General features: G+C 46.4%; 1 protein-coding gene across 1 annotated transcript in view; it reads right to left on the reverse strand.

Annotated features, from left to right (window-relative positions):
* Positions 1-300: 300 nt before the first annotated feature.
* LOC115538455 (syntaxin-binding protein 5-like) overlaps positions 301-23,528 on the reverse strand; it is a 32,220-nt gene continuing 8,992 nt past the window's right edge. The window contains 25 exon segments of the mRNA XM_030350010.1: positions 301-720; positions 1,360-1,374; positions 1,376-1,466; positions 1,468-1,579; positions 2,198-2,309; positions 2,672-2,837; positions 4,420-4,645; positions 4,648-4,788; positions 5,095-5,271; positions 5,274-5,336; positions 6,600-6,650; positions 7,452-7,499; positions 7,843-7,902; positions 8,002-8,064; positions 11,663-11,814; positions 13,142-13,267; positions 13,488-13,675; positions 14,951-15,171; positions 15,296-15,336; positions 15,720-15,787; positions 19,859-20,006; positions 21,026-21,098; positions 21,204-21,358; positions 22,322-22,400; positions 22,955-23,078. Coding sequence (XP_030205870.1) covers positions 679-720; positions 1,360-1,374; positions 1,376-1,466; positions 1,468-1,579; positions 2,198-2,309; positions 2,672-2,837; positions 4,420-4,645; positions 4,648-4,788; positions 5,095-5,271; positions 5,274-5,336; positions 6,600-6,650; positions 7,452-7,499; positions 7,843-7,902; positions 8,002-8,064; positions 11,663-11,814; positions 13,142-13,267; positions 13,488-13,675; positions 14,951-15,171; positions 15,296-15,336; positions 15,720-15,787; positions 19,859-20,006; positions 21,026-21,098; positions 21,204-21,358; positions 22,322-22,400; positions 22,955-23,078 — 2,742 coding nt within the window. The 3' untranslated portion in view covers positions 301-678.

The following is a 23,528-nucleotide window of genomic DNA, read 5'->3' on the forward strand; positions in this document are numbered from 1 at the left end:
ATTCCCTTTCTCTCTGTCCTTCTAATGTTTAACCTAACTTAGAGAACCATATAAAAAATATAATCATACATAATATTCATAATTTTTCAAAGAGAACAAAAAATGAAGAAAAAAAAGTGAAAAGCTAAGTAAACTATTCTTCATCCATCCACTCATTGCTTATGGTTAAGAAGACGAAAGGGAGTGCTAAATTGAATGATTCATAGAGGGGCGTATCAGACTTATTCCTCAAAATTCTTCCATTGACACCATAAATGCAAAACGATAAAATAAACACAAACACAACAATCAGGCACCACAAACAGTCTTCCTTCCGTTTTAATAAAACACAGTATATCATATATTAATGTGTATTCCTCTAAACGAGTGCGTTACTCATGGATGTGACTGGCTCTCTAGCTCTCTGCTCCCCAGAGTGTCGAATCCACAATCCACCGTCCTGAAAATCGCTCCCTCTCGCTTCTCTACCCTTCCGCAGGTGTCTGACACTCCTCTTCGTTTTCCTCGGTTGAACAAAGTAACGTGATCCCAATTAATGATGGTGTGCCAAAAAAAATAATTATACCACACCTCTGGGGGCCGTTGGGGAGGTAAAAGGGAAAGGCAGGGACATTATGCCTCCCCCCAGAGAAGACTAGTGTGTTGCTACAGAGTCTGAAGTTCTCAGCCGTGCCGACATCAGAGCTGGTACCACTTCTTGTCTTTGTACTTCAACATCATCTGGGGAAGGAAAACAGAATATATACATATAAAAAAATCACAAGTCATTAAACGAGGCTTTAATCCAAACCAAGAATTTGTACACCCAAAATTAAGAATATGTAGGAGAAATCTTGCTCATGATGCCAACAGGCCGACCACAGACATTGAGCTTCGGACTCAGAACCTTTAACCTGAAGATTATTGTATTAATGTATATCGGCAATAGTATAAATATAATTGACCATATGTCTTATAGTGTGTTTGATGGAAGATATATATAAAGGTTTTTACATTGGCACTTCTGGCCGTTCCGTACGCGCAGATTCTTGATAGCCCATGCCTGAGCAGGCCAAAGGAGCCCGGCCACGATTATCATTTGTTCGTTCCTCTAACTATACAAGCCTCATTAAAAAGGGTCATGAGGGTTTAATAGAAGCATAGCGCGGAGAGGTCAGTTTGACCATTTTCCTCTGCATGCTTGTTGAAATAGGACAGATTTTGAGATTAGGAAGCAAACGCGAACTGAGTTCATCATCGCGATGTCACTGCAATGATCAGGTGACCGCGCCGAGCCACCGTAGAATAAGGGGAAAAGAAGCGAGGAGTGTGGACGGGAGAGGGGGAGGGATGAGGAGGGAGGGAAGGACTTCTGCGTACGTCGTGAGCGTGTTTTGGAGAAGGAGTCGGCGCTGGCCATCATGGCCGCCGTGCGCTCCTCCAGCTCGCCCAGCTTCTGTCCTCTCTCGTCCAGGGCGATGCGGCGCGGCCAGGTCCCCCACCACCCCCGACGCAGCTCCCTTCATGCCCTCCATGCCCCCGGGACCCGGGATGTGCTGGCCAGACTGCGGGAGGCCTTCCCCGCAGCGGTCCTCTCCGACTGAACAAACACACACACACACACACAACACCACACACACACAGAACACACACACACACACACACACACACACACACACACACACAGTAGATGAAAGCAAAAACTATAAAGGATGCCTGCGATGTGTACATGGATTTCATACATGAAAACTAGAGCGCCTAAATGACAACAATGTGATCATAAAGGTCCCCAGTTTGATTATGAAGGACATGATCACATTGTAGATCATGATGAAAGAACAATATCGACATGATAAAAGACTACAACCTGAACTTAAAATGACTACACCTTGAACATAAAGACAACACATGAACATGATAAAATACTACAACGTGAACATGATAAATACTACTACAACGTGAACATGAAGGACTCCCAAAATGAACATGATAGAAGACTACAATGTGAATATGGAGGACTCCAAAATGAACATGATATATGACTACAACGTGAACATGAAGGACTTCAACATGAACAGGAAGGACCCCAACGTGAACATAATGAAGGACTCCAACCCTGAACATAATGAAGACTCCAACGTGAACATAATGAAATACTACAACGTGAACATAATAAGACTACAACGTGAACATGATGTAGTGATGTTACGGGACTCACAGAGATCTTCCCGGTCCAGGGACTGAGCCCCTCCCCCAAACAGGCCCTTGAAGAAGCCTCGGTTCGGAGCTTCTGGTGTCTCCACAGGGGTGAACAGCTCACACAGCATCTCCTGCAGGGGGCAAAACAACACCCATATTCTGACCTGCTCATCTGTGGCCATAGTCATGTCTATTATTATTGTTAAAGTGGCAGTCTCCAAGATGTTCATGTAAATAATGTCTGTTTGGTAACTACCTATCGCCAAGTGGCCCATGAAAGCCTTTACAACTGCAGTATTATAAATGTTTAACAGTTTGTATGTCTGGGACGAATCACAACTTCTTCGAGATCACTACTTTAAATTAAACAATTAATACATGTATGTTATTGTATTGTAATGCATGAGATACGTCTGCAATGAAAACTAAATATGTTGGTTATAATGAACACAAATGTCCAAGTGTCCCTGAGGCTGAGAGGGGCCTTGCTGACCTGGAGGTTGTCACAGGTCTCCTGGCTGTAGGTGATCCTCTGCACCTCCGCGGGGGAGGTCAGGTACAGCGCCTGGCCCAGGTTGGAGAAGGCAAACGTCCGTGCTATCCGCATGTCGGTGAGAGGCAGGTAGTTGACGTCCAGCAGGGGGCGCAAGCTGGGCAAACTGTCAAAGTAGGAGAAAGAGAGGATGGAGAAGGTTACAATGCTGTCACTGGGCAAGAAGCTTTTATCCAAATATACTTCTTAATTATAACCTTTATTAAGCCAGTCGAGACTCATTGAGATTAAAATCCTTTTTGGAATAGTGACCTGGCCAAGAATGTAAGGAGGGTCAACGAGGATTCAGAAGGATACGTTGAGGGAACATTTTGGGGATCGAACCCAGCATCTTTGTGCTGGAGGTGGACCACCTCTACAGCTCCGGATTCCTACCCATTAGAGATAACTCTATTATGTTGCCCTTCTGCTCTTTGCTGCCGGACCAGTGAGTCTATAACAACTTGGTCAATTATCCTTGTTGCAGTACGGAAATGCACCAAAGGCCTGGTTAATCTGACTCTAGCTTTTCCTATCTTTATACATTTATAATGATCCTACATACAATACTATATGACTATTAGGTCCACTTTCTTTTCGACTACTGTAAGTAAACCTTTGTGCTAACCAAGGGGGGGGGGTTTGAGAGGGGTACCTCAGGGTCCTGATGTAGACCAACCCAGGGGTAGTGTGTTTGAGGGGTACCTCAGGGTCATGATGTAGACCGACCCAGGGGGTAGTGTGTTTGAGGGGTACCTCAGGGTCCTGATGTAGACCAACCCAGGGGGTAGTGTGTTTGAGGGGTACCTCAGGGTCATGATGTAGACCGACCCGGGGGGTAGTGTGTTTGAGGGGTACCTCAGGGTCCTGATGTAGACCAACCCAGGGGGTAGTGTGTTTGAGGGGTACCTCAGGGTCATGATCTAGACAAACCCAGGGGTAGTGTGTTTGAGGGTACCTCAGGGTCCTGATGTAGACCGACCCAGGGGGTAGTGTGTTTGAGGGGTACCTCAGGGTCATGATGTAGACCAACCCAGGGGTAGTGTGTTTGAGGGGTACCTCAGGTCATGATGTAGACCAACCCAGGGGGTAGTGTGTTTGAGGGGTACCTCAGGGTCCTGATGTAGACCAACCCAGGGGGTAGTGTGTTTGAGGGGTACCTCAGGGTCCTGATGTAGACCAACCCAGGGGGTAGTGTGTTTGAGGGGTACCTCAGGGTCCTGATGTAGACCAACCCAGGGGTAGTGTGTTTGAGGGTACCTCAGGGTCCTGATGTAGACCAACCCAGGGGGTAGTGTGTTTGAGGGGTACCTCAGGGTCCTGATGTAGACCGACCCGGGGGTAGTGTGTTTGAGGGGTACCTCAGGGTCCTGATGTAGACCAACCCAGGGGGTAGTGTGTTTGAGGGGTACCTCAGGGTCCTGATGTAGACCAACCCAGGGGGTAGTGTGTTTGAGGGTACCTCAGGTCCTGATGTAGACCGACCCAGGGGTAGTGTGTTTGAGGGGTACCTCAGGGTCCTGATGTAGACCGACCCGGGGGTAGTGTGTTTGAGGGTACCTCAGGTCATGATGTAGACCGACCCAGGGGTAGTGTGTTTGAGGGTACCTCAGGGTCCTGATGTAGACCGACCCAGGGGGTAGTGTGTTTGAGGGGTACCTCAGGGTCCTGATGTAGACCGACCCGGGGGTAGTGTGTTTGAGGGGTACCTCAGGGTCATGATGTGCCCGTTGGCGCAGAAGCAGGCGATGCAGTTGCTGGCGGCCATCTGCACCACGTCGGCCCGCAGCACGAAGGAGCTCTCGGTGATGTTGTGTTTGAAGACGGCCGTCTGGGAGGGCATGGCCACCACCGTGGCCTGCTTCTCCAGGCACACCACCGCGTACTGCCCGTCCGCCGCGCCGCCCTCCTGGGAGGCGGCCGGGACGTCGGCCCGCGCCTCCTGCTCCGCTCCTTCTCCTTGTCCTCGTCCGAGGCGTTGGGGTCGTACCACGGCTCATAGGCAGGGGGCAGCAGTGCGCCAGCGGCGTCCAGGAGAGCCATGGTCATCACCCCACCCTTCAGTCGCACCAGGGTGCCTGGAGCGACGAGAGCACACGTTAGAGGGCCTGCTTCCGGCTGGTAGACCTCCCAGTGTTATTAACGTCCTCTTTCACATCCAAAATCAATTCAAAACAGGAGCTGTGGATCATCATTTGCTCAAATAATAATGACCTTAACCTTCATTGAACATTTGTACAGTCAGTTTAGATGCGTTCATCCAAAGGGGAAAAGCGCCCAAGATAAATACGTTCAATAAAATAGGTTTTAAAAAGACCCGTTTTCAATGTCACGTTGCGTTGACGCATGCGTGTTTTTATTTGCCCTAAAGCGGTGGAGCTCACCGCAGCTGGACACGCCCACGGGCTGGGAGAGCCGCTGGTCGGCCGCAGGGGGCAGGCTGAGGTCCAGCAGCAGCACCGCACCCTGGCTGGTGCCCACCATCAGGCAGGGGCCCGGCCCGCCCTCCGTCACCTTGCGGGGGAACGTCTCGCAGAAGTGGAAGGAGGAGATGACCTCACGGACTCGCGCTCGATGCTGGTGACGCTGGAGCTGCGGGAGCGGCTGAAGGAGCTGTCCTTGGCGTCTGGGTGAGTAGGAGGAGAGGAGGAGGACCAGTAGTAGGAGGAGGAGGAGAACCAGGAGAATACATGAGACAACATTGTTTTTACAAAGTGAGCAGCAGCAGCAGAACGGTGGAGCAGTTAGGATGAAAACCATCACCTGCAGAATTCCCCATTCATGTTAGTAGTTGCGACCATCCATGCCTTCACTGATAGTTATAGTGTACAGTGTACATATAGTGCACATAGTTTAAATAGTGTACAGCTTCCATAGCAGACAGATTTAAACCCAGCATATCACCTCAGAGTGAGTGAAGGGAAAATAAAGTCCTTCACTGATGTTAACAAACAGTTTTAAAATAGCTTCACGGTTATATTTATAGCCAATTGCCATTAATGGAGAGTACACATAGCAGCAAACCAAAAACACCGGCAATTATCAACAGGCAATCAACGAGGACGCTTTGTTGCTGTTTGGACACAGGTGGAAAGTCTCACTATCGACTCTCCTTCCAAAAAAAAGAAGAAAAACTGATTCCGAACAGGAACTCGTTATGCTAGGTGACCAATAAAAAGCAGTTAGGATGAATGCACCACGCCCACTTGTCCTGTCTGGGGACAGGATCTAAACAGGAAAGCAGGATATGCAACACCAACGCATCAGGAAGCGTTATAAAAAGAAAAAGCCTGGTGAGAATCGTGGAATTGTTCTTAGATGTTAGTGTCCATCGGAGACTGCTACCGCCATATCAGAGACAGCAAGGCACCAAAACACTGCCGTGGGGGCGGGTTAGTCACACCAGGCAGCGAGCGCCGCCCCGGCCGCCCGGAGGCGCGGAGCTCGGGCGCCCAACTCACTGAGGTCCTGTTCTGAGTGCGTTCTGCGCACGTCCAGGGTGAGCCGCGCCACGTCCGGGCCTCTCCTCAGACTCATGCAATGCTTCCTAGAGGGAGAGAACGCCGGCACCAAGACCGCCGCGCGACACCTCTGCTCCCCAGCAACCCCCCCCCCCCCCCCCCCCCCCCCAACACATAGATGTATACACACACACACACACACACACACACACACACACACACACACACACACACACACACACCCACACACACACACACACACACACACACACACACACACACACACACACACACACACACAGGCTACAATATAGAAGTGGGAAAAAAAATAACTACAAACACGAATAAACAACGGCACCAGACCTGTAAGAACAATATGATGGACTGTAAAATCAGCACGGTTAGTTCCAACAGTTGCTCGGGCTTACCAGTGTCTGGCTTTTGCTCAGTGGAGGAATTTATTTTCCTTGAGATCTTGGCTGTAAGGAGAGAGGAGACATTTCTTCTTTTACGAGAGGACAGTGACGTTCCACTTCTAACAGCTTTCTTCCTTATCACCCCCCCATTAGAAGTTCATTTAATGACAGCTTGCATTCGTGGATTGATGACATGTGTGTTGGAAAGAAAGGGCGGAGGTGACACCGCAGTCAGACCTCTCTCTCTCTCTGTGTTAAAAGCTACATGGTGGCTGTCATGTTAATCAAGCAGGAAGCAGGAAGGAAATTACATCATTAGAATGTGGTCAAGTCAGGGTTAGAGAGCGGCAGCAGAAGATAAAGTCCATAAAAACGGTGAGTTGTCTTATTATTTTTTACAGCACTGCGCACCTGCGATCACAAAAACACGGCAGTGAACAGAAACTGCGTCTACGACCGGAGAGGATTCGGTGTTGCTGATTTGCCCAGAGGTTAGAAGTGTGCAGAATTAAGCGTGTTCGGCACCACCACAAGTGTAGTAAAGCAGTTTTTCCTCTTATCACGTGGTGCATAGAGGAGACCAGACACAGCAAAGGAAAACATACACTTGTGGACAAAACAGATCGGATTGATCAATCGTATGACGACCATAGAGACACACAACAAAGGCCCCAACACCTGGTGATTAGTGAGCACACAACACTCGTCCTGATGCACCGCGGTCTGCGATTGGCACAAGATGCACAGAAGAGAGATTTTTGCCGCACAGAAGCACAGAGGGGTGAGGCGAGCTTCCCGTGATTCACCACATAGCGGGAAACCACAGGAAGTGGGACAGAGCAATACACAGAGGTCATACAGTACCAAAGTCACTGGACACCGTCTTGGAGAAGCGCCTGCTCTTTGTCTTCACTGTGAATGTGTTCCAGAATAAAACAAAACTAAATAAATAAAATGACCGGGAATAAGGCAGGATGTTTATTAGTCCTTTAAATAGGATCGCACCAATACCAACTTATAACGGTTAATACCCAAATGTGAAACGTGTGTATAGTGCGGATCGGACACATAGCTTTCTACAAATTCAGTTGCTTTTCTTCTATGTCGACAAAGCCAGATTTGGATCTTGGGTATCATTTTTGTTCATATGAAGGATACTTCCTTGAAATCAATCCTGTCGCTGGACACGTGCTACAGGGTAATGGTGCATTCCCATTGTCAAAGGGTATTGTGGCTGCGTGGTGCGATACAGTACCCAGAGCAAGGAACCTTTGTTGCTTTGGCTCTTCGTCTGAATTGCAGGGAGAGGCAGATCCTACAGGATCAGCGACACCGGAGGCAGCCGTGTCAAACCACACTCAGCATTGAAGTCAAAGTGCTTTAGAAAAGTCCCCACAACACAAACAGAGCCTACCTGAAGTGGGCGATTTGCAGCGGTCTTCTGAGGCTGTGGGGCCGTCGTTACCGTCGCACAACGCTGAAGAGAGAAACGGAGCAGAAAATAAACTTGTTTTAACGGTCAACCTCCCATGTGCAGGATGAAAGCCATGCTGATGACGAGCATGCAGCATGGCATGGGGTAGAATACATGATAGCTATCAGCACAACGTGCAGCCTACCGTGTTCAAGGACACATGCCATGCTTATAACTAGCATTAACTTGTATTTATCAGACTTAATTGAACCGGTTCATATCTTTTCAACATTTACTCATTAGCCGTTCGATACGTCTAATAAATTCATTTCTGGAGGTTGATTTGTTTAAAGTTGTCGGAGGACATTGGGGCCATTTGACCAAATCCTACACCGTTCACCAATCAAAGGCTCCGGTGACAAACATAATTAAATGTTCATTGGATGTCTTCCACTAAGCTAGCGACTGGATCACATCACAGGGAGACAGGCAGGAGGGGGCATTGTGCTGGGTGGGGTGTGGCCCCTCTGTACATCAGGTCTAATAACGGTGCCAAGAGCGTCTGATAAACTGGACCCTCCCAATCCGGGCCGTGACATAGGATACCATGATGGTAGCATATGGTCAGTGTGCCTACGGGCACTGTTATACTGGTGTGTTCTACTGGTGTGGTCTACTTCTGTGTTCTACTGGTGTGTTCTACTGGTTTGTTCTACTGCAGCCTTTCTCAAACTTCTCCAGCCTCTACCCTCTGCCCTCTACTTATCTATTATTTTATTTTATTGTATGACAATGTTTCTATGTGAAGCACTTTGAGTCTGCCTTGTGTATGAAAAGTGCTATATAAATAAAGTTGCCTTGCCTTGCCTTGCCTCTAGACCTCGGCCTCTTGGGCCCACGGAGACTACATAAATACGATGTAATATAACAGAACTTTATCGGACAAATTAAGATTAATATCAAAGTGAAGTGTCAGTTCTCAATCTGTTGAATGTGATGGGATTTATTGTTGTTTGGTTCTGATGGGTCAGCGTATTTATTTGGCGCACATGTAACGGGAGGCGCAGGTTTTAAGTCGTCAGTGATATAATGGAGGGAGCTGAGTGGGAACCATTCATCATTGGTCCACTGGTTTGAGAAAATCTGCTCTACTGGGAACAGGTACCCAACAGAAAAACACCAGAAAAAGGAATTTGGATAGATAGACGGGGAGAGGAAAGACAAACACACACAAATATAGAGAGAGTGAAAGTGGTGAGATCGAGAGAGAGAGAGAGAGAGATATCGAGAGAGAGGGATCAAGAGAGTCCGAGAGAGGGATCTTGATTTACTAGGAAAAAACAGAAAACTTGAATGAGGAACTAGAAAGGGAAACAGAGAGAAACCGACAGACATGACTTACTGAAGTGATAGAAGCTGAGTTTTTTCACAGACTCGGTACACAAGTTAGAAAAGCTGGACATGCAAGAAGGCTTCCCATGTGGAAAGTCTTTAGAAGGCCACAGAGAAGACGAGAGCGACGTGAGAAGGTGACAGAAAAGATTAGCCAGAAATCAAAACAGAATGATATCCAAATGAAAGCCACAAAAACGTTGCTCAAGGCTAGATCCACACTGTTCTAAGTTCTTAAGATGATTAGCACTACATTTAACATGCGCAAAGATTTTGAATCTAGCACTGGCCTGCTACAGAAGAAAAAAATAATTAAAAGAGTGGAATGAAATGCAGAAAAAAAGAACAAAGTAAGAAAGACATTTCAGAGACAACAAAACAAATGCATAGAGGCAACTAACAGTGCATGTTGTGTGGACATGGACCATGTAACCCAGTGGGACTCAAACAGTGGTGCATTGTAGTGGCCTCGTGAACCCAGCCTGATGCGACCGGCCGCAGTCTGACGGATGGGAAGAGTAATGGAGGCGCGCAAGCAAACGTATCGTTCAACGGAGCACTCAGAACGTTTTTTATACAAAATAGACGGAATAATGGCAATAAAAGATTGCAGAAATTTGCACCAATGGCTTTTATCGGAATGGAAAACATTTTTGCTCGACTTCAAACCACATTCAACGACGGAGAGAGCAGGAGCATCAATCTGATTGGCTGGATTCTGAACAACGTAAGGCCGCACCCATAATGGAAAAGGTAAATCTGTCCAGCTAAAGCCAGACTGTAGTCACTGCGGAAATCAAAGTGCATATCGAGTATGTTCTTACAGGACTAGTGTTGTAGTGTAATAAATCAACACGTAGGCAAGACAAAATGACCGATCACTAATTAGGGACTGAATCCCATCATGAATGGTATCCAACAGCAGAACATTGGTAATTAGCAGAGCTCTGCAGTATTTCAAAAGCGCAGGTGAACAGATGGAGGTTGTGTTGGAGATGCCCCCTGCTGAGTGGGAGGAACTACTTCAAGGAGAGGGAGAACAGGGGGGGAGAGAGCCAGAACCAGAGCTGGCTGCCAAGGATCCTCTTTCTCTAACAACATCTCTCACCATCTCTGCCCATACTGACACAATATATATATATATATATATATATTATATATATATATATTAGAGCTGTCAAGCGATTAAAATATTTAATCGTGATTAATCGCATTAATGTCATAGTTAACTCTAATTAATCGCGATTAATCGCACATTCTTTTTCTATGCTAAATATCCCTTGATTTTTTTTGTCCCATAATTCTTCTCATTTTAATTATCTTATTAACATGGTGAAGTGCATCGGCTTGCCTTGTGCAAATGATTTTTTATTGATAACAACATTGGCATATACACTGATCAAAACAGGACGATACAAAAAAAGAGCCTATAGTGCAATTAAACGACTGCTTTGAACAAATGTCATTTGAACATAGCAGTCAGGCTACTGCTTCTTTGTTTTGAGCCAAAGAAAAAAAAAAAAAAAAAAAACGTTTTTTTTTTTTTGTTTGATAAAATAATTGCGTTAATCGCGCGTTAAAAAAATTAACGTCGTTAAATTTGGTTTGCGTTAACGCCGTTAATAACGCGTTTAACTGACAGCTCTAATATATATATATATGACACAATTAAATAGCTTTAAAGCTTAAGATGGCAGTAATAATGATGATGATAATATTGCTTAAGTTATTGCGTGAGTAAATTGTTGGCACTAAGGGAATTCTCACAAATGTTTTACATATTATATAATGTATTTATATTTGTTTAAAGCAACTGCCCAAAGTGTTGTTCTGTAGGTGGATGAGAAAGAGTGGCAGAGAGAGGAAGAGAGATAGACATAGACACAGAGTGAGACAGAGACAGAGACAGAGAGACAGAGACACAGAGAGACAGAGACAGAGAGACAGAGACAGAGAGACAGAGACAGAGACAGAGAGACAGAGACAGAGAGACAGAGAGATACGGAGACAGAGAGATACGGAGACAGAGAGATACGGAGACGGAGACAGAGACAGAGACAGAGACAGAGAGAGAGAGAGAGAGAGAGAGAGAGAGATACGGAGACAGCAAGAGAGAGAGAGACAGAGCAAGAGAAGGAGACAGACAGAGGGAGAGGAAAAGAGAAAACATTTTTAAAGAAAACACAAACAGAAGAACAGAATTATCCAAGGACTGGAAAGCCTTCAGTGTCACAAAGCGTCCCATCCACACAAAAGACAGACTGCTGACCTCCAGAGGGGTGGCGGGTCTTGCGGGGGGAGCGCGGCTGCCTCTGGTAGGGGTCCGAGGGGGTGTAGAGCTCCGACGTGCCCATGTTGAGGAGCACCGTGCGCTGGAGGTAATCCACAACGGCCAGACCACCACTGTTACCCAAAACCACACTGGGGGAGAGAGGGAGAGATGGAGAGGGAGGGTGAGGCGAGGAGCCATTATAGTCCTTTTGGAGTAAGGTGTTCACACACTGTATGTTCTATTCATGTTGTTTCTATTTTTCTGCAAGCTTTTATTGAATGAGTGCTTTCAGTGCTTGGAATCTTTCAAAGTACTGCATTGATACTGAAAACCTTCATGTTTAAACAGAGACCGTTGGAAGCCAACATATGTGTTGTGCGTTTCTGTGCGTTTCCAACAGTCATCCCATTGCTGGTTTTATGACCACGCTCTGGTACATTAAGAGCGGCACAAATCCAATTCAGCTCTCAATGTTATTGAATCGAAGACCCCCACCCCCCCCCCATACACACACACACACACACACACACACACACACACACACACATGATCAGAGGGAGAAGATCGAGAGAGTATAATAAATGCCAGTTGTTGCCTAGTACATTGATTGCATACATTCTTAGCATGAGATACCCCAACTGGGACTGGAACCACAAACCCTAGCAATGCCCTGCCCTCCCATTAGAGCGACTAGAGGCTGTTTTGCACGTCACATCACACTTGTTTTAGGGAGATAGATGAGAGAAGCAGCCGAAGGAAGAGGCATCTGTAAAGGCAGCCGGGTGTCGCAGTGTGTGTGTGTTTTTTATGACTCAGGGTGTGTGAGTGAGAGAGTGAGTGACTGCTTAGCCTGATTCACAAATATGTAAGCCCATGAACAGCCATAAACAGACCAGAGGAAAGCGGCTGTATTCCAGTGTACCCAGAGCAACTAGATACCGGATCCCAACGGAGACCAGGAACACAAACTTCCTGAGAAGTACACAGACCCATCCTAGTTATCAAACCAACTGCCATATCTCTGCAGAGAGATATCCAACAATGTAAATCACACACCCAACCCAAGACTACAGCCTCAAAAAGGAATACAGGACAACTATACTACTGTACTTCTGTCTTGTTCTTATAGATATCATATATATATATATATATATATATATATATATATATATATATATATATATATATATATATATATATATATATATACACACACACTGTATATTACTCTTTATATATCTGGGGTATTATATTTTTTGAATTTGTATTGTTCTTGCCTATGTTTGGATAATTTGTTCTGTTAGTATCATCTGCTTTGGAAAAGTAAATGTCTATTTTCCGTGCCGATGAAGACCTTCTGAATTGAATTGAATTGAAAGAGACAGAGACATACACCAAGAGTGAGTGATCGGTATAAACACGAGAAACTGAGTGAGGTAAACAAAGGAATGGTGGAGTTGGGACATCCCTACTCACAGGCCGTAGGAGGAGTTGTGGGCCAGGCTGGTGATCTGCTGGGGGGGCTCGCCGCTCACCCCCACCAGCTGGACCACCAGGTCCACCTGGTAGCCTGGAGACTGCTTCAGAGGAGAGCCACGCACCCTGGGGGGGGGGGGGGGGGGGGGGGGGTGGAGGAGAGAGAGAGAGAGAGAGAGAGAGAGAGAGAGAGAGAGAGAGAGAGAGAGAGAGAGAGAGAGAGAGAGAGAAGCGGGGGATTGAACAACAACATCAACAACAGTATCAAACCAGCTTTACTATTCATGGAGTCACATTCTGTGGCTTCCCCAGAGACAGTGAGACCCATCAGAACCGAGGTGCATACTGGAGACATGGCACGTTGCCGCGGGGCAGGTCCGACGGGGTGCTGCCTGTGGCGGCCTGCAGGGGGGGCTCTCCCTCCTGGGGGCTGGAGGAGGCGGCCCCCGGGGTGGGCAGTGTGGGGGTCTGATCCCCCGCTGGCTCCGGGGACTCCACATCACTCAGATCACTCTGCATGCGCACCTCCAGCATCTGGGGTCCGGGGGGGATATGAGGGAGAGGGGGTGAGGAAGAGGGGTGAGAGATACAGAGGTGGAGGGTGAGAGGGAGGAGGGCGAGGATAGAGAGAGAGGGATTGAGAGACACAGAGACAGAGACAGAGACAGAGAGAGAGAGACACAGAGACAGAGACAGAGAGAGAGACAGAGAGAGAGAGAGAGACACAGAGACAGAGAGAGAGAGAGAGAGACAGAGAGAGAGAGAGAGAGAGAGAGAGAGAGAGAGGGATTGAGAGACAGACATTATTTATGATCACGACCATCACATACTGTTAATAGATTTAATACTGTCTTATAAAGACTATGAATAGAACTGAATTGATTCATTAACACAATCAAATATTCTTCCTATAAAAGGTATCAATGAAAATAAATAAACACAATGATAAAATGGGTTAACTTATAATCAATACTCCTCAATAAAAGTTATTACAGAGAACCAGTTGTGACAGCATTTAGATCACATACACAAACACAAAACGTTGTTACACTGCCAAATATGCCGGTCTTATGCACGCCTTTTCCCCGGCACGCGTTTACACTGACCGAGGTAATATACCGGCCTGAGTTCGCACCCCAATTTACCCTCGCGGACCCTACACATATTGACGGTTTCATTTTAATGTGATTACACGGCTCTGCGGTCCAGGGGCGGGGGTTGGGTAGAGGTGTTGCTGCGTTGTCTCTACAACAGAGACAACACAGCGATGTCAGCATGAGCAGTTCTAACCGGAGAGATGGTGAAATCCACGAGCTGCTTTGAAGAGAAGCTGATGCAGTCATATTAAAGGAAGATGGGGAAAAATGGTGCGATCTACGAGAAAGACGCTGAGGAACTGTCCTTACGAGGCTTTTGTCGGGATAAAAAACAAGTGGCCAGCAAATGAAGAATATCTTGCAGTTTTTGCACTTAATTGCCGTTAATAGTTAATCGCGTTTGTAGCCTACACTCAGATGTATACTCATACTTGCAGGCGAATCGTAAAAAAATTAAAACATTCGTACTATGCAAATTATTCTAAAGACTTCTTCCCTCCATGCGTAGCCCCGCCTTCTCCAGTGAACCAAGAAAGCCCGCTCCTTGATTTTACCACCTCGGCAAGACAGTAAAATTGCCGGGCTTGCCAAGCCTCGACCCTACCGGCTTGAAAGTGTAAAAATGCCTACAGACACACACAGAAACACAGACACAAACACAGAAACAAAAATCTCTCCCTCCTAGAAACCTCCTAAGAACACTATTGCTCACCTGCACTTCTTCTGTGGTGACTTCCTGCTTGCTGAACCTATAGACGAGGACGTGGGCAGAGACTCCGGCCACGCACAGTATCCTGCTCTCAGGGCACCAGGAAAGGGTCTGGATGGCAAAGGGATCCTCCTCCACCAGCTCTGTGCTCGGCTTGTCTTCCTTGCTTCGGGGCCTCTCGAACACTTTGGCAGTTTTCAGCTTGTACAGCATTTGGAACATTACTTCACCCAGAGCAGAAAGATAAGAGAAATGTAATTAGAGGACCTACGGAGACAATATAAGCTTTTGGCTGTTGTGTGTGTGTGTGTGTGATTCATTTGGTAGCTAGTGGCGGTTTCTACTTACAAGCAGAGGCGTCCCAGAACTTAAGGGAGCCATCGGCATGTCTGTTCAGAAAGCAAAGAAAGAAAAAAACATATTTGGAATTCATCATAGTCGTACATGAACATTTAAATGCTTTTCTTTGGATGAGTTCCAGAGTCAAACAACAACTAACAGAGAGAGAGATTAATATAATCTGGGAACAGAATCAAGATAAAAACTTTGCTGAATAAATTGTCATCACTCTCCGCGCAAGACGTCCACCAAAAAGACTTGATATTATATATAGTTCAATGAAAATAGTTGCACTATTTGGACTCAGATTCTCTTTTTATAAGGCCAAGAGGTTTATAATCTTGATCAAGACCCATCCACAGAGAATGGAATGAACACAGATCTAGAGGTGGTTAATGGGTCATCTGCCCTAACCCTGCTGGCCTCCACTCACCCAGTGATGACTATCTCCGGGTAGCTCTGGGTCCCCTGGCCCCAGTTTCCACCACTAATGGGCCATTCCTGCAATTAAAGTGACAAAACTTAATGAGATCAATCGCACCATCATCGCACTCTGATCAATTCAATTAACACCATGGTTGCTGCCGGGGCACAACTTTAATAGCATGTGCTAAATAACAAGGATCCACAATGCCTTGAAGATTCAATACATTGAGCTAGTCTCTGATACCTTCTCGCTGTATCCTTATAAACAACCCTTAAGATCACTCATTAGGGGTCCAAGCCAACAGGTTGGATCCCTATTGTTTTTGTAAGGATTTTTCTTCCTATTATTATTATTCCCAGCTAGAAGTGGTACCACAGCCCAAACCGTAAATGGTGCCGACACGCCAATTACATGACTAGATCCAGGTCCGTGAGGTGACGGCAGACGACTAAATCCAGACATGCCGGCCACTAGGTGGCGCTATACCAAGGAGAAACACGTTTGGGGCTATAGCTCCCACACCGAACCTCCCACAGTCAAAACTTGTACCCACATATTCACTGGAGTCTGCTGCATCTTTTGGCATAGGCCACGCCCATTTGCGTCTAGAATTTTTTTTCGCAAAATCGCGAAAACCGCTAAACAGTTTTTTCGCTACTCCTCCCACATTCCTTGACCAATCAACACCAAACTTTGCACACGACATCTTCAGACGCACACGAAAAGAAAAACTCAAACACTTTTTTCGATTACGAAACGGTAGCATTTTGAATATTTGTTTATTAGCTACGTTTTACGTCGAAAATCAAAAATCCAGAAAAATACCAAAATTAGACATCGGATCAAGTCCAAATTTTACACACATGTCGGTGCCAACCTTAATGTCGTTCGATAAAAAATTCAGAACATTTCGCCATTAGGGGGCGCAATAAACGAGGAAATTGTGTATCTTCTACAAAATTTCGCCGCGAAAACGCTACACTGACTTCTCGCTACTCCTACCACAGTCAAATCCTTTGTATCCACAGGTTCAGGGTAGCGTTTTGAACACATGCTTCGCGTTGTGCCGGCGAAACGCACATTTCTTGTCGCGTTGTGCCGGCGAAATGCTAAATTAGACGTGGAAAATCAAAAATCCAAAGAAATCCAAAATTAGACATCGGAACGAGTCCAAATTGTACACACATGTTGGTGCCAACCTTAATGTCGTACGATAAAAATTTCGGATAATTACGCCATTAGGGGGCGCAATAAACGAGGAAATTGTATATCTTCTAATTGGCCAAAGGAATGTTCTTCAAACTCAAGGGAAACCGTCAAGGGGCAAACCCGAGTCTATATAGAAAATATGACCAAGAATTATTAATGTGGGGGGGAGTTATTTGGCAAAGGAAAATTGTCTTTGGAAAACTTCGCCACAGGGCGGCGCCAAAAAACCACCACATTGTCTATCTTTTCGCCGCGAAAACGCTACACTGACTTCTCGCTACTCCTACCACGGTCAAATCCTTTGTATCCACAGGTTCAGGGTAGCGTTTTGAACACATGCTTCGCGTTGTGCCGGCGAAACGCACATTTCTTGTCGCGTTGTGCCGGCGAAATGCTAAATTAGACGTGGAAAATCAAAAATCCAAAGAAATCCAAAATTAGACATCGGAACGAGTCCAAATTGTACACACATGTTGGTGCCAACCTTAATGTCGTACGATAAAAATTTCGGATAATTACGCCATTAGGGGGCGCAATAAACGAGGAAATTGTATATCTTCTAATTGGCCAAAGGAATGTTCTTCAAACTCAAGGGAAACCGTCAAGGGGCAAACCCGAGTCTATATAGAAAATATGACCAAGAATTATTAATGTGGGCGGGAGTTATTTGGCAAAGGAAAATTGTCTTTGGAAAACTTCGCCACAGGGCGGCGCCAAAAAACCACCACATTGTCTATCTCCTAGTTGGCCAAGGGAATGTTCTGAAAACGCGTTTTAGGCTATAACTCCCACACCGAAGCTCCCACAGTCAAAACCTTTATATCCACATGTTGTTCACGGTAGCGTTTTGAATACTTGCTTCGCGTTGTGCCGGCAAAATGCACATTCTTGTCGCGTTGTGCCGGCGAAATGCACACTTCTTGGACCCTGCATAACTGCTTGCAGTTCTAGTTAGGGGTCCAAGCCAACAGGTTGGATCCCTATTGTTTTTGTAAGGATTATTATTAGGGGTCCAAGCCAACAGGTTGGATCCCTATTGTTTTTGTAAGGATTATTATTATTAGGGGTCCAAGCCAACAGGTTGGATCCCTATTGTTTTTGTAAGGATTATTATTTTTATACTTACCTCCCTAAAAGTGTGCCCACAGCCCAAACCGTAAATGGTGCCGACACGCCAATTGCATGACTAGATCCAGGTCTCTTCGGACTATGCAGACGACAAAATCCAGACATGCCGGCCACTAGGTGGCGCTATACCAAGGAATACGCGTTTGGGGCTATAACTCCCACACCGAACCTTCCACAGTCAAAAACTTGTACCCACATATTCACTGGAGTCTGCTGCATCTTTTGACATAGGCCACGCCCATTTGCGTCTATAATTTTTTTCCGCAAAATCGCGAAAACAGCAAAACTGTTTTTTCCCTACTCCTCCCACATTTCTTGACCAATCGACACCAAACTTTCGAACACGAAAAGAAAAACTCAAACACTTTTTGATCCGACCTTCGACTACGAAACGGTAGCGTTTTGAATATTTGTTTATTAGCTACGTTTTACGTCGATACGCAAAAATTCAGAAAATACCAAAATTAGACATCGGATCAAGTCCAAATTTTAGACACATGTCGGTGCTACCCTTAATGGCGTTCAATAAAGAATTCGAAATATTTCGCCATTAGGGGGCGCAATAAACGAGGAAATTGTATATCTTCTAATTGGCCAAAGGAATGTTCTTCAAACTCAAGGGAAACCATCAAGGGGCAAACCCGAATCTATATAGAAAATATGGCCAAGAATTATTAATGTGGGCGGGAGTTATTTGGCAAAGGAAAATTGTCTTTGGAAAATTAAAAATTTCTCCACAGGGCGGCGCCAAAAAACAACGACATTGTCTATCTCCTATTTGGCCAATGGAATGTTCTGAAAACGCGTTTTGGGCTATAACTCCCACACCGAAGCTCCCACAGTCAAAACCTTTGTATCCACATGTTGTTCACGGTAGTGTTTTGAATACTTGCTTCGCGTTGTGCCGGCGAAACGCACATTTCTTGTCGCGTTGTGCCGGCAAAATGCACACTTCTTGGACCCCTGCATAACTGCTTGCAGTTCTAGTTAAAAATTACCTTAATATCACTAATTAAAAATGTGAATGTAATGTTGCCAAAATGAATCCCCTCCCTCTCTAGTCCCTTCCCATCTCCCTCTCTAGTCCCTCCTGTCTAGTCCCTCCCTCTCTAGTCCCTCCCTCCCTAGTCCCTTCCTACCTCCCTCTCTAGTCCCTCCCTCCCTAGTCCCTCCCTCCCTGGTCCCTTCCTACCTCCCTCCCTAGTCCCTTCCTACCTCCCTCTCTAGTCCCTCCCTCTCTAGTTCCTCCCTCTCTAGTCCTGCCCTCTCTAGTCCCGCCCTCTCTAGTTCCTCCCTCTCTAGTCCTGCCCTCTCTAGTCCCTCGCTCTCTAGTCCCTCCCTCTCTAGTCCCTCCCCGTCTAGTCCCTCCCTGTCTAGTCCCTTCCTACCTTCCTCTCTAGTCCCTCCCTCTCTAGTCCCTCCCTCTCTAGTCCCGCCCTCTCTAGCTCCTCCCTCTTTGGACCATCCCTCACTAGTCCCTCCCTGTCTAGTCCCTCCCTCTCTAGTCCCTCCCTCTCTAGTCCCTCCCTCTCTAGTCCCTCCCTCTCTAGTCCCTCCCTGTCTCTTCCTACCTCCCTTCCTAGTCCCTCCCTCCATACGTTTCGCCGCAACCCAGAAGTGTTTGCATTAATGCACCTGTGATTGACAGGCAAGATGAATTCCTCAAACCAATCAGGGAACAGATGCCCAGATTGGTCGAGAATGACCCGGGAGTGATCTCAAATGTCAAACAACAGCTCCTAAAAGATACCTACAGTACCTTTAATCTACTAATGAATGCTCTCCATTGCTTGGCCATGATGAAGTACCTTCTTGCTGTAACCCTGTCTCTTCTGCCTGGAGCCCACCGAGTACAGCGCTGCGATCAGCTCGGCGGGGCAGTCGGCAAAGTACTCACAGCAGGTCACCGGCGACTCGTGGATGCTCAGGGGGTACGGAGACTCGAATATGGGGTAGCTGTGGACACATCATTACAGCCGGATGAAACTGGAGTCCTTTAACTCAACACTAAACATCCCAAGGTTTAAAACCAAGCGTTTTAAAAACAGCTTTGTTCCAGCTGCAATCACGCTGAAGAACAAGCTGTAGAAACTGCTAGATTTGCACAACATTAATTTTGTATGCGTTATTTATTTATTTGTTGATTTTTTAGATCAATTTATCAGGGTTTTATTATATTTTAATTATGGTGGTCAGTTTTAAGTGTCCAAATTTGGATTAGCACTGGAGCACTTTAATTATTTTATCCACTGTATGTAACTGTCCCATTTGTGTTTGTGTTGTGTTGTCCTAACTGTGTGACGGAAGCCCACTTTTAAACTGCAACACAAGTTTACCTACGGGTACGAATAAAGTAACTTGAACCTAAACTAGCCAATATCTGTCTCCATCTGTGGACGGACAGACAGAGGGAGGGTCTCCTGACGACGTATTCTGGATGATATCATATTCGGAAGTAAAACTAATAATTTAATTCAAATGACCAAATGACCAAAAAAATAAAATATCCATTTCCTATTAGTAGGTCAGTTTTTAATTACGTGTGCTCTTAAAATGTTACTTATTCCTGTTCAAACATAGTTAATTTTAGGGCTGGTAGGTAACTATAACTCATTATTTACCACTAAACGTCAACCTTATTGCTATATCTACATTATCTACGCATAGCTAAACGTCAGAGGAGCTGAGGAGTGGATTAAATGTGTCATGTGTTGCACACTCAAATCATTCCTCTTGGGCAGCACTTAACAGCGAGTGATGTCCTGACGCAAGTGACATCACCTGGCACCCATTTAAAAGGCTCCAGATGCAGAGATGCCAGTACAAAGACAGTAAGTGTTGTGTGGTATTGGAGAGAGAGAGCGAATTACCACAGAATGGATTAGCCCTGTTAACACGCTATTGTTCACAATTAAACGTGCTACATGAGTAAAATCTAATTTCATCATTGTTATAATGATCCGTTAAATATTCACCCAATTTGTCCGAGGTCGATCACCACTAAATCCTTCTCGAGCAGGACCACCACAGCATACGGCTCCTGGACGTCTGACGAGACAGATCACAAACACAAAGGGTTGGGGTTCTTGCACCCAACAGCATGAAAGAACTACAGACCTCGGCCGGCCAACCACGGGGGCAGTGAGGGGTTACCGTTGGAGTATGGAGTTTCACATAGCGTGAGGAACTCTACGATGGGGTAGTCCATCTCCAGCACAGTGGTGCTCTTGCCGTGCATCACGGTGAGGCAGGCCCTGCGCCCCACCGTGTCGTAGGACAGCCCCCCCGACAGCACCATGAAGGCGTCCCTGGACCAAAGACAAGAAACCGTCTTGGAAAATGCACGCATAAACCGGCCAACAGCAACTTGACAAAGAGTAAATAATGACTAGAAGCAATGGTTAATCCTCAGTGCCGGCACTGTGTGCAACATGCTATGCATCTTGCGTTCTGATTGGCTGAGAATGCTGCCCAGTGATATTATTCACGTCAGCTTATGCCAATCAGAAGTCCCAACAGCGTGTTTGACCAGTGATTGGCTCTGTTCCATGGGTTTGATTTGAGTGTTTACTCTTTAGGCGAGGTAAACTACTCATTCAAATTCAATTAATCAACAAACTAAACTAGCAAAACGTGAACACCTGTATATTTTCTACAATATAAAATGGAAAGCCATTTCTGTTTTGCTTAAACCAGATGTGATGAGGCCGAATGCCTTAAAACCCCTCTGGAAAGAGTTCCCCACAAATTATATGTTGCGCCGCAGAAAATGCAGCGCAGCATTTTAACACGGGCCCTAATTAGATCCCACCTAGCCAATCAGTGGCTAATGGCCGTCATGATCAACTGTAGCCGCTTATTAGGAGGGGGAACAGGAGACAATGAGAGAAGGGAAGAGGGAGGGGAAGGAGGAGGAGGGGGAGGAGGGGCAGGGGGAGGGGGAGCAGGAGGAGGGGGAGGAGCATGTGGATGGGGAAGAGGAGCAGGTAGAGAGGGAGAAGGGAGAGGAGGAGGAGGAGGAGGGAGAGGAGGAGGAGGGGAGGAGGAGCAGGTGGAGAGGGAGGAGGGAGAGGAGGAGGAGGGAGGGGGAGAGAGGAGGAGGAGGAGGAGGAGGAGGGAGGAGAAGGAGCAGGTGGAGGGGAGGCAGAAGGGAGGAGACAGTGACAGTTGGAATGCGTCCCGGTGTGTGTACCCAACAACAGGACGGCCAGCGCCTCAAACAGGATGTGGAAAGGAGAGCCGGCTGACTAAGGGGAGGGGTCATGGCTCACCCGGCCCGCGTGGTCTTGTACTCCACTTTGAGGATGGGCTTGCAGGGTTCTGGTTTCTTCCCGTCTTTGGGCTGCTTGCCTGGGGGGGGGGGGGGGGGGAATGCACAGACATGGATGTGAAGAGAGAAATGTATGGCCACACTAGAGCGAGTTCATTCATTACAACACCCATTAGGGAAGACATTTATGGTTAATAATGAATGAGTGAGCGGGTTGTTCTTCAATAACGTTTACATTCACCTCATAATTACTTTTATATTGTGATGAATAACATGGTAAAATGTAGATCCAGTATGGGTTTTTCTATTGCATTAACTACACAACTTCACCACACAAGAGGATCATGGGACCAGACAGGAAGGAGGCATTGTGTATTGTGGTCTAACGACAAATATCAATGATGCCATGCACTGTATTTATAGCTACAAACGCTGTGGGTACTTTTATACCCGTACGTGCGTGGCCTTTATTCACACAACAGTGTGATATGTATGTATATGCATGTATGTAAGTCTGTGTCTGCATGTGCAAGTACTTTTTGAGCCATGTGGTGAGTGAGCATGTGTCTATGTATTTGCGCGTGGTGTGTTTGTGTGTGTGTACGTGCGGTGCGTGCGTGCGACGTGTCCCCACCATGTGGTGTGATGGTCTGGATAGGCTTGGCGGTGACTCGTACATTCCAAGTGGTCAGGGTGCCGTCAGAGTGGCTGCACACAAACTGCTTCCCCTCGTGGTGCCAGGCCACCGAGTGGATGGCCTGCAGCACACACACACACCAAACACACACGCACGCACAAACAGAAACACACACACACTTACCAAAACATATGCAAAGTGGGGACCGTAAGAAGGACAACGACAGTTTGCTTCAGTTGAACACAGGAGTGGCGGTCATTATCCTATGCGTGGGATGAATGGAATCCATGCTAGTAGATTAGGAAGTATGTCCAATATTGCATAATTTCATGCCTTTCATGCATTCCTTATTACTCTTGCGGGATTAATAAGCGTTATCTTAATTTCCAAGCCAATTAAGGATTGGTGAAACATAATTAAGTCGTTTAGCTCTCATTAAGTGTAACAGGTGTGGCTGAGAGGGAGAGAGAGAGTGAGATTCACAAGCCAAAATCCCACCAGAGTAACAGTCCCAAGGAACCAGCTGCTCGTTGTGAGGACGGCAGCCATGTCCCCACAAACACCGTTGAGC

Source organism: Gadus morhua, unplaced genomic scaffold (assembly GCF_902167405.1).
Source record: "Gadus morhua unplaced genomic scaffold, gadMor3.0, whole genome shotgun sequence".
NCBI lineage: Eukaryota > Metazoa > Chordata > Actinopteri > Gadiformes > Gadidae > Gadus > Gadus morhua.